This window comes from Andrographis paniculata, unplaced genomic scaffold (genome assembly GCF_009805555.1).
Source record: "Andrographis paniculata isolate CXL003 unplaced genomic scaffold, ASM980555v1 Contig62END, whole genome shotgun sequence".
In the NCBI taxonomy this organism is placed as follows: domain Eukaryota; kingdom Viridiplantae; phylum Streptophyta; class Magnoliopsida; order Lamiales; family Acanthaceae; genus Andrographis; species Andrographis paniculata.
Genome location: NW_026137598.1, coordinates 3,834,885 through 3,848,524, shown reverse-complemented (window position 1 = coordinate 3,848,524; position 13,640 = coordinate 3,834,885). Strand labels below are relative to the sequence as shown.

Below are 13,640 nucleotides of genomic sequence, written 5' to 3'. Positions count from 1 at the left end.
TAGATAAAATTAGGATCCTTCCCTTAAATTGTGTGTGGTTTATCCATTCTATCAGGGCTTTTAATTAGAAGTTGATTGAGTTGTTGATTGGGAAGTTAATTTAGGACAACCATGTATTTTTAAGGCGGCTGGGGCAACTGCGGCGCGGGGAGGACTCTGTATTTTTTTTCGGATTGGAAGTGGGGGTTCTAACTTCTTCATGGTATCAGAGCCATGGTGCCCGTATTGGGTTTGGATCCTGAATGGATTTTCGAGATTATCATCCCGATTGGGGAGTGTCGAGTATATCCCACATTGGAAAATGTGTGGGATCTCCCCTAGTATATAAGATGAAGGGCCACTCCACCTATCACCAATTGATTTTAGGTTGGATGCCCGGATCCTTTCTTAACAATGTCCGACCTTCATTAATGTTGGTACCATTTTAACGTTTATAAAAATTAATTTTTAAATAATCTTTAGAGATTATATGCACAATTCAATTTATGTATCTTATTATAAGTTTATTAAAAATAGATATATGTTTCCATTAGATTTTATGTATGACAACCACGGAATTAGCCCCTAAATTTCAGGGGAGGGGGAAATATGAGTTTATTCTTATCAATTCAATGTCGTAGTTTTCTTCTTTTTTTTTAAAGGTGAAAGGGTATAAAATAGAAAACGAAAAAATAAAGGATAAAAGAAAACCGGACAAGAATAATATGTTTGGAGTTGAAAAGATTAACATAACTATATAAATTTTTATGGCACTGCTCTTTCACGATCATTTTTCAATTGTGATTCTCAGAAATAATAATAATAAATACAAAATATTTTATATAAAAGTCAAAAAGTAATAATAAAAAATAAAAAATTAAATACTTATTATAAAAAGTCAAAAAAATCATGAGAAAAAATTAAATATTCAACCTAAAATAATATTTCGTATATTTTGAAATAATTTCTGGTACCACACCCAAAAATCATTTCATCTTAGGTGAACAAAGCCCATTGTTCTTTACTAAAAAAAATAAACACTAAAAGGTAAATTAAATGAGCTACATATCTTTTGTTATTTTTATGCAAAAATAAAATTAAAATTAAAAATTTAAGAGGAAAAAATTATTAAAAATACATAAATTTATTATTTTTTAAAAGTAAATAAATAAAACACATTTTGAGGGCTGAGTGCCCGGTAACCCTCGTATAGTTCGATCTCTGATAACACTTATAAATAACTATTCAATGTGATTTAAATGATATTAAAAATAGGATTCAACTAATGGCAATGTTAATCATGATTATATTTGATTGTGTTTCAGTAATTTCATTATAACAATATAATTATTTCCGTAAAAAACAAAATGTAGTCATTATATTTTTTTAAATTAAAATTATAATAAAATTACATGGACAAAAATATATTTTGTACAATTCAAACAAATCATGCATGCATAATTGTGCTGAATTAATTAGTATCTGTGGAGAATCAATAATGAATAACAAATTAAGGAAACTTGGTCATCACCTTCATCTTCGTCGTTCAGTTTAATTAAATATTTCTATTATTGCAACCATTGAATACATTCCTTCCAATGGATCAAATTAATGATTTGGAGAGTTGGTAGAATTACAAACAATTTAAATTAAAATAGCAATTAATTAATTGATCTTGAAAAATATTCTCACAGCTGTAATCTGTGATGACTTTAATTTAATATATAACCCGTATGGAGTTAATTAGTATATATATGTATTCTACATTATAATTTAATTTTATTATTTTTTATTTAATCATACTAGTTTCTTATTTTTTATTTTTTTAATGATGTGAGACCTTGCGGCCGCTATTCGAAAATACGCACACTGAGTAATACTAGTTTCTTCTTCCATTATAATATTGTATAGACGTAATTTATGTCATGTTTTTCTCTTTCGTATTAGGTGTTCCGTGTGGATTAGCATTACAAATGCTTCAAATTTGTTTTTTTTTATTACTCCTTCCGTCTCATAACAAACTATCAATTTTTTTTATTTTAGTAAGTCTCGCAACAAACTATTTATTTCATTTTTTTTTAAGTAACTGTACTATCTACCTAACATTACAAATATCTTTACAACTTACAATATATTACACAAATGTCCTTTACCTTTATATCACACAGTACTAATAAGATTACTTTAGTCATTTTTATTTTATTCCTACTAAATCCCAATATAATACTAATATTTCTAAAACTTTGTGCAAAAAGTAAATAAATATATAATTATGGGACGGAGAAAGTATTATTAAATTAGTTCTTCATCCATCAGAGCAACTCCAACTGGCGCTAGATTTGGAGAATTACTCCATTTTGGAGCAAAAATTCTCCAACCGGAGATTCCAACCTCTAATAAATTTAGGGTGTGTTTGTTTGGGGGTTTGAATTTTGAGTTGGGATTTGAATAGTAAAAATTTTGAATTTGAATAGTTGTATGATGTGATATAAATAGGTGATGATGTGATGTTTTGAATGTAAAATTGATTTTTAGTATAATATAAAAAATAAAAAATAGATATTTGATTTGATGTTTTTAGGAGAAAATTTTGGATGAATAGTGGAATTTAATCCAAATCCATCAAACGAACACACCCTTAGAGTAATCTGCAGTGTTCCTCCATTTTAGTAAGCTTCCATTTTTTTAAAAGATATTTTTTTATTTGGATTTTGGTCCTAGAAGTTGGGATTATTTTTTTGTTTTACATATATTTGGTTTTTTTAATTAATTAATTTATGTTATTATTATTTGGTGTCATTTTTTAGTTTTGAGTTTTGGATATGATTATTATTATTATTTGATGTTTGTTATTATTGCAATTTAATTTTGAATTTTAATTTAATTATATTTTTATTTTCGGCAGTTATTTTCTTAATATATATATATGATTTTACCTTAATTTCTCATTTTATTTATTTTTAAATCATTATTTTTTACATAAATGTAAAAAATAATTAAATAATATATTATTATTATTATTTTAAAAATCATCTCAATAAAATAATTTGAATTTATTGAAATTAAATTTTTAATAAAATATATATGTGAAATATTCTTTTTAGAGTAAAATATACAGTGGATTGGAGTGTAGTTAAAATTTATAGAAAATTTTGAAGAAATTTTTTAAAAAATAGAGAATCGGTTGAAGATGACCTTATAAGCTATGAGAGTTCCATTGTCTAGTCCAATGTAGAATACTCAATATTTTTATCGAGAACAAGAAGAGATAAGTTGAATTCTTCTACATCATTTTATTTTAATACAATACAAATTTATATACTGTTAGAAATATTTTAATTATTGAGTTTTAAATTGGATTTAATTATTTTAGATTTAAATTACATAATACCCCTCATGTGCTTCAATAACATCACAAAATACATTGTCTTTTATTTATTGCGTCCAAAACTGATATTGCCTAAATTAAGGGTCTAGTTCCCGGAGAATATCCATCAGAAGTATTCCATCTTGCTTACTTGCTTATCATTTAAAATTTCAATAATATTGCTTAAATTAATTACTCTTCATTATTTGATATTCTTTTATAAATAATTAAGTTCATTATCAAATTGCTCCACTTTAGCTACAAAATTGTCATGATTCATACAAATACACATATACATATATATGTATATTGCCAGAATTAAAACCCTAATTATAGGAAATTATTAGTATTATCATCAGGGAAAAAAAAAAAAAAAAAGCCCTTTTAACGAATTGTGAGAGGCTGTTAGTCTACTATAGAAGATTTCTTCAAGTCCAACACAAACTCATTAGGAACAATAAAACTTAAGACACTTGATCCTACATAATTAAAGTCAAGTAGGGAAATTAAATCAAACAGCAAAAACCCTGTTCAAAAAATATATATTTGTAATTTGTGGACTTGCTTAATTCATCAATTCTTTAATGATGCAGAAATTAATTCGTACCATGGGAAATTAAATAAATAAAATCTGGATTTACTTTGCTCTAAATAGATACTAATAAATATCTTTGTTCATGCTGCCCCACAGCTTCTCTCAATCAAACTCATTGTCTGAAATTTTTACTGGAGTGATTCTTGACAGAACCGGGACCTCTGGTCCCCAGCGAATCTATATCACCCGTTTGCTGAGTAAACGTGTGGTCTTTGTGATCCTTGGAGTTTCCAAGAACCGATGGATGTCCCAAAATTATTATGATTATGTAAGAAAGAATCAACCATGAAGTGAAATTACCAGAACATATATATGTATCTATATCTATATGTATATCTATGTATGATGATCTTGGTGAATGCGACGTCCTCTCTATAAATTACTTGTCCTCCCCATTTTCTTGGTTCCCAGCTTAGCTTACTGCCTTCTCCCTCCCTATTGCTGCTGCTGCTATCCTTGGAATTTAATTTGATCGATTGGGAGCTAGCTAGCATTGCCTAGCTCGATCGATCGAGGCAGGATCGGATTGTGGGTTGGGAGGGGAGGGGTCAATAAATATTTGAAGTAAATTAATGGGGAGGCACTCGTGCTGCTACAAGCAGAAGCTGAGAAAGGGGCTTTGGTCGCCTGAGGAAGATGAAAAGCTTATCAATCATATAACCAGCTACGGCCATGGCTGCTGGAGCTCCGTCCCCAAGCTAGCAGGTACATTTACATACACACATACATACATGGATAGAGATAGATAGATCCACTTGTCTCTCTCTTTCAATCAGTCTTCAAATTAAATTGATCTTAGTGTTATAAAGGAATTGATGATGATGATGATGGGGTTTTAATGTTATGAGAAATGAAGGGCTTGAGAGGTGCGGAAAGAGCTGCAGGTTGAGGTGGATCAATTATCTGAGGCCTGATTTGAAAAGAGGAACCTTTTCAGCGGAGGAGGAGACTTTGATCATCGAGCTCCACTCACTTCTTGGAAACAGGTACATAACATTACATATCTTATCGATCTATCTATCTATCCATTATAAATTCATAATTATTGTATTTGCAGATGGTCGCAGATTGCAGCGCAGCTCCCCGGAAGAACAGACAATGAGATAAAGAACCTGTGGAATTCGTCGATCAAGAAGAAGCTGAGGCAGAAAGGGATCGATCCCAACACTCACAAGCCTCTCCCTCTCGACGAACCAAAAACTGCATCACCATCAGCATCAGCCTCTTCAATGATTATTGTCGATAACATTAATATCAATAATGATCAGCATCAGCATCAACATCAACATGAGAATGAGTTGCCAAAACTTCTCCTGGAAAATGACTTCTCCGTGACGCCGACATCAAATTCATACCACCTCTCTGGGCTCCTCTCCTTCAACCAACTCAACATTTACAATGCCACTTCTAACTCTAACTCCTCACAAATGCTTACTGCTCCTCATCATCATCACTTGAATAATAGTAATCATAATAATCCCATAACTGGCAGCCCTTTTGAAACCATAATGAGCACAGATGAGCTGCTGCAAAGAAGCAACAACAACAACAATAATCTCCTCTTCCCCTCTGGAGGTGGGAATGAAAATGTAAGGTCGGCAGGGAAATTGGGAAATTATTATTCACCGGAGTTTATGGTGGGACTGGAACTGGATGATCAACCAGCTGCTCACTACAACCAACATCCATACTTAGTAGGAGGAGGAGGAGGATCATGGATTAACAATAATACTGAAACTATCGGCGGCAATGATAGCTATTATTCGCAGAGGCAGAAATATCTAGATGAAGAAGATGATGAATACTTGGGTGGTAAGAAAGCTGCTGCTGCATTCCAGAGGATTACGGCGGAGGCCTTCTCCCCCTACGCCTTCCACCAATCGTCTTAGTCTTAACTCATCTCAACAATTCTTGTAATTGTAATAGTAATAGTAATAGTAATTTGTGATTGGTGGTTGGTCGCTGAGCTGAGCTGTGCATTGTGGTGTGCTGTGTGCTGTGCCTGTGCCTGTGCCTGTGTAGACAACGGACAGACTATATATATATATATGTATGTATTAATTCTTGATGTAAATACTAGTAAAATTTAATATATGGGGTGTCCCGACTACATTGCATTATTTTACGTTGGAATATTGCAATACAATATAATACTGCATTAATTAATTAGTTACAATACATGCCTCTGACTGTATATATATGTATGTATGTCTTCTATCCTCCTTACAAATTTATTAATGAATTGTGTAGCTAGGTTGAATTGATGAACTCGATTCCACACCTCAATCTAATTCCTTTTCTAACATATGATATCATATCATATGAAGTACTACTACCTAGTAGCATAGTATTTATCATCAAATTTACATTCATATTCACAATTACATCACATTTGGATTGCTTGGTACTTATACTTAATTAACCTAAAGGTAGGTGGTAATGAAGTAATTAATTAATCAATTAATGCTATATCGATCTCCTCCTAGGTTTGGTGGCTGTCCAGGTAGTGATGCAATGTTGGAGAGCAGTCGGCCACTGCTGGGATGTCAACTGTTCAGGTTCGAAACGGATTCTGTAAGCCTCAGTACTGCTGAAGATAGGGATGTCAAATGGGGCGGTTTAGCCCCGGACCCGTTCTTAATGGGGCGAGTTCGGGTCTAAATAATATATTTCGGGGCAGGTTGTGGATTTGAAAATTTAAACCCGGCCGGGTTCGGGGCGAGTTACGGGTTTTACTGAAAACCCGTCCCAACCCGGATCCGAACCCGAATTCAGATATTTTTTAAAATTATTATAACTAATATATATGTATATTATATAATAAAAATATATTATTTATTTATTTAAATAATTTTAATCATAAAATTCAATTAGTCGTCTGCCCAAGTAATTTTTTAAAATTATTATACCTAATATATGTATATTTATATAATAAAAATATATTATTTATTTATTTAAATAATTTTAAACATAAAATTCAATTAATTGTCTGCCCCAACTCTAAATCCCTAATTTCTTTTTCCGCTTGTTCAACCGCAACTGCTGCCGTCTTCATCTACTTGTGTTCTGCCGACCACCACCGGCCGCCAACGCCAATATAATAATATGTTATATATTTTTAAATTAGGTATCAGGGGATCGACCGTTAGATCAAAAAGTTGTCCTCCTGCAATACTATATGAAGATGAAGACTTTGATGTTGAAGAATGTTAGAATTGACTATTTGATATTTTAAATTCTTATATTTGCATTGTGTTTATATACTTTTATCTTATTTTTATGGATCAATATTTGATTGTTTTTAGATTTTTTTTTTTGGTACTTTTAATGTTATTTGTTTTAGTATTCGATTGTTAAAAAAATATTTATTATTATATATTTTTTTAAAAAACGGGTTTGCCGGATTGGCCCCGAATCCGGAGGGTTCGAGGCGGGGCGGGTCCTGGGGCTGAGTGGAAGCGGGGCGGGGCGGGTCTCAGGGCCTAATATTTTCTAGCGGGGCGGGTCTCGGGGCCTGCAGAACCCGTCCCGAACCCGCCCCGTTGATATCCCTAGTTGAAGATAAACAAAGAACCAGAAGCAGGGCAGAGCAGGAGAGAAAATTGAAACTGTATTTGTTCAAAATTGTTTCTTAGTTACATATATGAGAATTATTATATAGAGATATTTAAACTAAAACTAAAGAAGAGAGCAGCATGCTGTTTTACTAAAGGAAAAACGCTAATTACTGAAAGTGCGATTACTAGAGTTACAATTTAATACTCCCGCAAGTTGAGCCAGAGGAGGAAAGGTTCAACTTAGCAAAGTGAAGATGAAAATTTTTTGGAGGCAAATTCTTGGTGAACATGTCCATGAGCTGATGACGAGAGGTGACATGTTGAGGGAGAACAAAACTAGTAGAGTAATGATGGCGCACCAAATGACAGTTCACTTCCAAGTGTTTAGTTTGTTCATGGAAAACGGGGTTCCGCGTGATATGAAGAGCAATAGTGTTGTCACAGTAAAGAGCCACAAGTTGAGAGACAACAATCTTGAGATCCCAAAGAAGATAAGAAATCTAGAGCAATTCAGAGATGGTGACAGATAAGCTACGATATTCGGCTTCAGCCGATGATTTGGAAACAATACCTTGCTTCTTAGTTTTCCACGAAATAGGGGAAGAACCAAAGAATATGCAGAAACCAGTAACGGATCGTCTGGTGTCTGGGCAATTCGCCCAATCTGCATCACAAAAGGCGAAAAAAGTAGGAGAACAGCCAGCCAGAAAATATAGTCCAGAAGAAGAATGATAAGCCAGGTATGAAACAACATGTAAAGCTGCGACCCAGTTATCTGTAGTGGGGGCGTGCATATTTGACTGAGTTGTTGTACAGCAAAACAGATATCCGGTCGAGAAAAGCCAAGGTAAAGAAGCCGTCCAATTAACCTTCGAAAGCTAAGAAGGGAATTATACGGAGGACCTGAACCGGTAAGCATGGTGTGAGGCAGCAGAAGCGTAGATACTCGAGAAGGCAAAGTGTCCTCAATATCATCCAATATGTCCTGAATATATTTATGTTGCATAATTCGGATGCCATCAGATTACCTGGACAATTCTAAGCCAAGGAAATAAGAAGCATCACCCAAATCTTTAATTGTGAATTCTTTGTCCAAGGAAGACTTTAATTTATCAATTTCAATAGGATCAGACCCGGTGACTAAGATATCATCCACATAAACCACAAGTAACAGACAAAAGGCAGTAGCATGCAACGTAAAAACACATGAATCGTGAGATGATTGAATGAAACTAGACTGCAAGAGAAAAGCAATTAAAGCACGATTCCATTAACGGGGAGCCTGCTTGAGGCCATAAAGAGATCGATTTATCTTACATACCAAGCCGGGAGAAGCCTTGAGATATCCGGGTGGTGGAAGCATATATAATTCCTCTTCAAGAGACCCATGCAAAAATGCATTATTGATATCTAATTGGGCAAGTGTCCAATTAGATGAAGCAGCCACAACAACAAGCAACCGAGCGGTAACATGTTTAGCAACGGGGGCAAAAGACTCACTGTAATCAACCCCATAGACTTGATGATACCCCTTGGCAACTAGACGAGCTTAAAAGCGATTAACAGTTCCATCGGAGTTAAGTTTTGTTTGAAACATCCATTTACAACCAATAGTTGTTTTATTTGATGGAAGCGAGGTGAGTCCAAGTGTGATTCTTCTCCAAAGCCTCTAACTCATCGTTCATAGCATGAATCCAATGAGCATTAACTTTGGCTTGAGTATAGGATGAAGGTGTATCAACCACATTGGAAACTGAAGCAAAAGAGTCTGCATAAGTGCAAGCATAATATGGAGATTTGCTTGGAGGCTTTCTGGTCCTTGAGGACCTGCGCAGGGGCTGAGGAGATAAAGGTGGAGAAGTATCTGACCGAATATCTTCTAATGGATTATTATGATGTATATCTTTCAAATGAGGATCATGAGAGACAACATCAGTTGGTGGCTCAACAGCAACTCTATTATAAGTATTAGAGTCATCACCAACAGAGACAATAAAAGTAGTAACAGTAAAGGATGTTGTACTGTTAGTGGATCCATCAAAGTAAGGAAAGATAAATTCTTGAAACACCACATCTCTTGAGACAAAAATATGTTGAGTAGCAATATCCATGACTTTATATCATTTTTTATATGAACTATACCCAAGAAAAATGCATTTGTATGCTCTATCAACCAATTTGTCCTTGGATGGTGATGTGTTGGCTGCGTAACACTAATAACCAAAAATCTTTAGACGAGAGTAATCAGGTTGTAAGTTAGTGAGTACCTCATACGGTGATCTCCAATGCAAAATAAATGTAGGAGTAATATTGATCAAATGTACAACAACAAGAACTGTTTCTTCCCAAAACTTTTGTGGAAAACTGGACTGAATCAGAAGAGCTCGTGAAATGTTGAGTAAGTGTTGGTGCTTTCATTCCACCCGGCCATTTTTTTGAGGAGAATATATGCAAGTGAGTTGGTGTATGATTCCAAGTTCTTGAAACAAATATTTGCACGCATCATTCACAAATTCAGATACATTATCTGAACGTATCTTCTTGATGTTGATTCTACTGATTTTGTATAAGAGCTGTAAAATATTTGAGTATACTCGCAGTTTGGCTTTTACACTGCATGAGATATATCCAAGTGCATCTTGAGTAATCATTTACTAAAGTTAAGAAATACCGAGCTCCTGACATACTTGGAGTTCTATATGGTCCCCAAACATCAATCTGTAGTAATTCAAAAAATTTGGTTGAGCATGAGGCACTTTTCTCAAAACTTAGTCTATGAAACTTAGAACGCAAACATATATCACAATCTTTGCTGAATTTATCAAAAGAAGAACAAATAAATATATGTTTCATTGCTCCAAGCGAAGGATGACCAAGTCTATTGTGCCACAAGTCGTTATTAGTACTAACATCAGTTGTGAGAGTGCAAGCAGGAGATTCTAGAAAATTTTTATCATTGACAGTAGTAGAGTTGGATGCATACTCATAGTCTGACTTCCAGCTAACAAGGTTGTATGATTATTCACGTCCTGCACCAAAAATTCTGACTTAGTGAATTGAATTGTACAAGTTAGATCGGTGGTTAGCCTTTTCACCGAAATAAGATTCATTTTAAAATCAAGAACAAATAGCACATCCTTGAGCAACGCTTGTGAGGTTAATCATACATTCCCTTTTAGTGTAGCATATTTGCAAGTTCCATTAAGCAAGAGAATAGAGTGTGTCGAAGTGATTGAATGAGGATTAATGAGCATATTTGCATCAGCACATAAATGGCATGAAGCTGCCGAATCTAATATCCACATATGTTCAGTTGACTTAGGTTGTACTGAAATTGTAGATATCATACTTGCATATTCCAATGCAGTATTAATGGATTCAAGAGGAGTTGAGGTACTAGACGAGCCAGAGTTCTCCTGCAGCACTCTTTTGATAAGCATTGTTAACTTTTCTTCTGAGAATGTGTTAGTTGCCAAATTGTCTTGAGGCAACTAAACCAGAGTTTTTTGTCTTCTTTTCTTGATAATCCTTGTACCAATCTGGAAAACCATAGAGTTTAAAATAGGTTGTTTTGTTAAAAGCAGCCTCTTGCAAAATTCACAGAAGAGGTGTTTCTTATCTTTCTTCCTCTGAGTAAATCCATGTTTGTCTGTGACTGCGGTACTTAGTATGCCTTCGATAGTGTTATGTCCATAAGAAGTTGCTTCTCTTTGAGATTCAACATTGCACACCATAGCATAAGCTTTGCCAACCGATGGCAAATGATCCATAAGTAGCACTTGATTTTTAACATGCTCAAGTGAATCATTGAGCCCAATTAAAAACTGCAGTAATTTGTAAACTCATCTCTCTTTTCCAATTCCTTAGCATATCCACACTTGCACACGGGATGTAGTGCATGTTTTTTTAATTCATCCCATAGATATTTAAGGTTAGTATAGTATGTATTCACAGAGAGATTTCCTTGTACCTGCGAGACAATTTTCTTTTGAACTTGAAGCAACTTTGGTCCATGACACTGACCATAGCTTTCTACCAAACTTGTCATAGTTCTTCTGTTGTTCTATAAAGTTTAAAGGCTTTTGATACTTCTTTTGAAATTGAATTGATTATCCATATTTTAACCATGCGATCAGCTCGTCTCCAACAAGAAAATTCTGATGCAGTTTCCTCAGAAGTTGGAATTGTTCCATCAATAAAACCGATTTTAGATTTTGCAATTAGGGCATCTTCAATAGCGATTCTCCACTCAAGAAAATTAGAGCCATGAAATGGAGTAGTAACAAGCATCATACCAGAATGATTTGATCCATGTAGTAGAAAAGCATCAGGAACGTATGGAGGATCAACTGTTGCAATATTTCTGGAAGTGAGTCGAGTCAGTGCTCTTGCTTCATCATTGTTTTGTATTTTCTCGCAATTGATGAACCAAAAGGAATAGAATGGAAGGAAAAGAATTACTCAAATCGGCATAAATGTTCTGATATCATGTTGAAGATAAACAAAGACCAGAAGCAGGGGCAAAGCAGGAAAGAAAATCAAAACTGTATTTCTTCAAAACTGACAGAGATGAGAATTATTATATATAGATATTCAAACTAAAACTAAAGAAGAGAGAAGCACGCTCTTTTACTAAAGGAAAAACGTTAATTACCGAAAGTGCGATTACTAGAGTTACAATTTAACAAAGACCAAATCTGCCCCAAAATATTTGATCACAGGATCCGTCCTGCTCCATTTCAGCCCGGTCTTAGGACTCGTTCCGAACATTTCGGGTTCGGGGCCAATCCGAAAATTCGCTACTTTTTTCTCAAAAAATATATACAATTTATTTTAATAATTTAATACTAAAAAATAAGTGTTAAAAGCACCAAAAAATTATAGTTCCAAAAATAAGAATAATCAAATGTTGACGGTAGTCGGCAGTGATGACGGTTAGCAACAGAAAAGGCGATGGCGGTAGCCCGTTGTGAAGAGAATTGGAAAAGAAACAAACACTAAGGTTTGATTTAAGAACTAGAATTATGTTTTATATTTAAAATATTTTATATAAATAAATAATTTATATTATATAAATACATATATATTAATTTTAATAATTATTAAAATATCTTAGGTCGGCTCCGGGTCCAAAGTGGAGCGAATTTTTAGTAAAATTCGCAAACCGCCTCGAATTCAACCGGGTTTAAAATTTAAAATACACAACTTACCCTGAAATGTTATTTAGATCCAAACTCGTCCCATTAAAAACGGGTCCGGATAAGCCCTCCTCATTTGATATCCCTAAGTCAGTGCGCAATCTTTCCTACAACTAGGAGGGATATATGAAAATTGCACCGAACCCGTCCAGTTTACAAAATTCAAAATTTTATAGCAGATTGAATTATGAATTTTGATATTTTAAACTCAGATCGATTTTGGAACATATTACATGTTTGATTAAAAAAAAAAAAAAACATGTTTCAAACTCGATTAAATTAATAATTATAAAAAATTATAATATCATTTAAATTTGTATTTTTCTATATTCTTTTTTACTTTTTTGACAATAAGATTTAATTGTGACTTGTTTGGAATTCAGAAGTGAAATATTGTATCTTTAAATTTACTTCTTTTTTTTACTCATCGTTATTTGGATACTTACTGCTATATTAATGTAACTACGATTTAAAATATACTATTATTACTATTATTGAAATTTTTAAATTTTAAATTGCTTAATACTCCCTCTGTTTCAGCTACAGTGTCCCTTTTACTGTAGACACAAAATTTTTGAAGAGATATATTAGTAAATAATTAAAAATGTATTAGTGAAAATAATTATTGTATAATAAAAATAATTTTAGATTAAGATTAATATAATTAATTAGTCTAACTAATATTAAAAAATTATAATTTAAAAACAAAAATAACAAAGTAGGAGAGACAAAAATTGAACGGTGGACATAATAAATAAGACGGAGAAAGTATCTAATATCTGAATTTTTAATTATATTTTATTGTACTCCATATGTAGATAAGTGTAAAAAAAAGTTATATTAATAGATAGTGGTAGAATCCACATTTACTAAATAAAAATATAAATCTTTGAATTGAATGGACGAAAATATAAATATGTAGGCATTAGAAGTCGATGGAGGAA

General features: G+C 33.2%; 1 protein-coding gene across 1 annotated transcript; it reads left to right on the top strand.

Moving 5' to 3' along the window:
- Nucleotides 1–4,363: 4,363 nt before the first annotated feature.
- LOC127261061 (transcription factor MYB61-like) lies at nt 4,364–6,030 on the top strand. The gene is made up of 3 exons (XM_051289222.1): nt 4,364–4,646; nt 4,798–4,927; nt 4,999–6,030. The coding sequence occupies exons 1-3, from the start codon at nt 4,514–4,516 to the stop codon at nt 5,828–5,830; spliced, it is 1,095 nt and encodes a 364-aa protein (XP_051145179.1). The 5' UTR covers nt 4,364–4,513; the 3' UTR covers nt 5,831–6,030.
- The last annotated feature ends 7,610 nt before the right edge of the window (nt 6,031–13,640 follow it).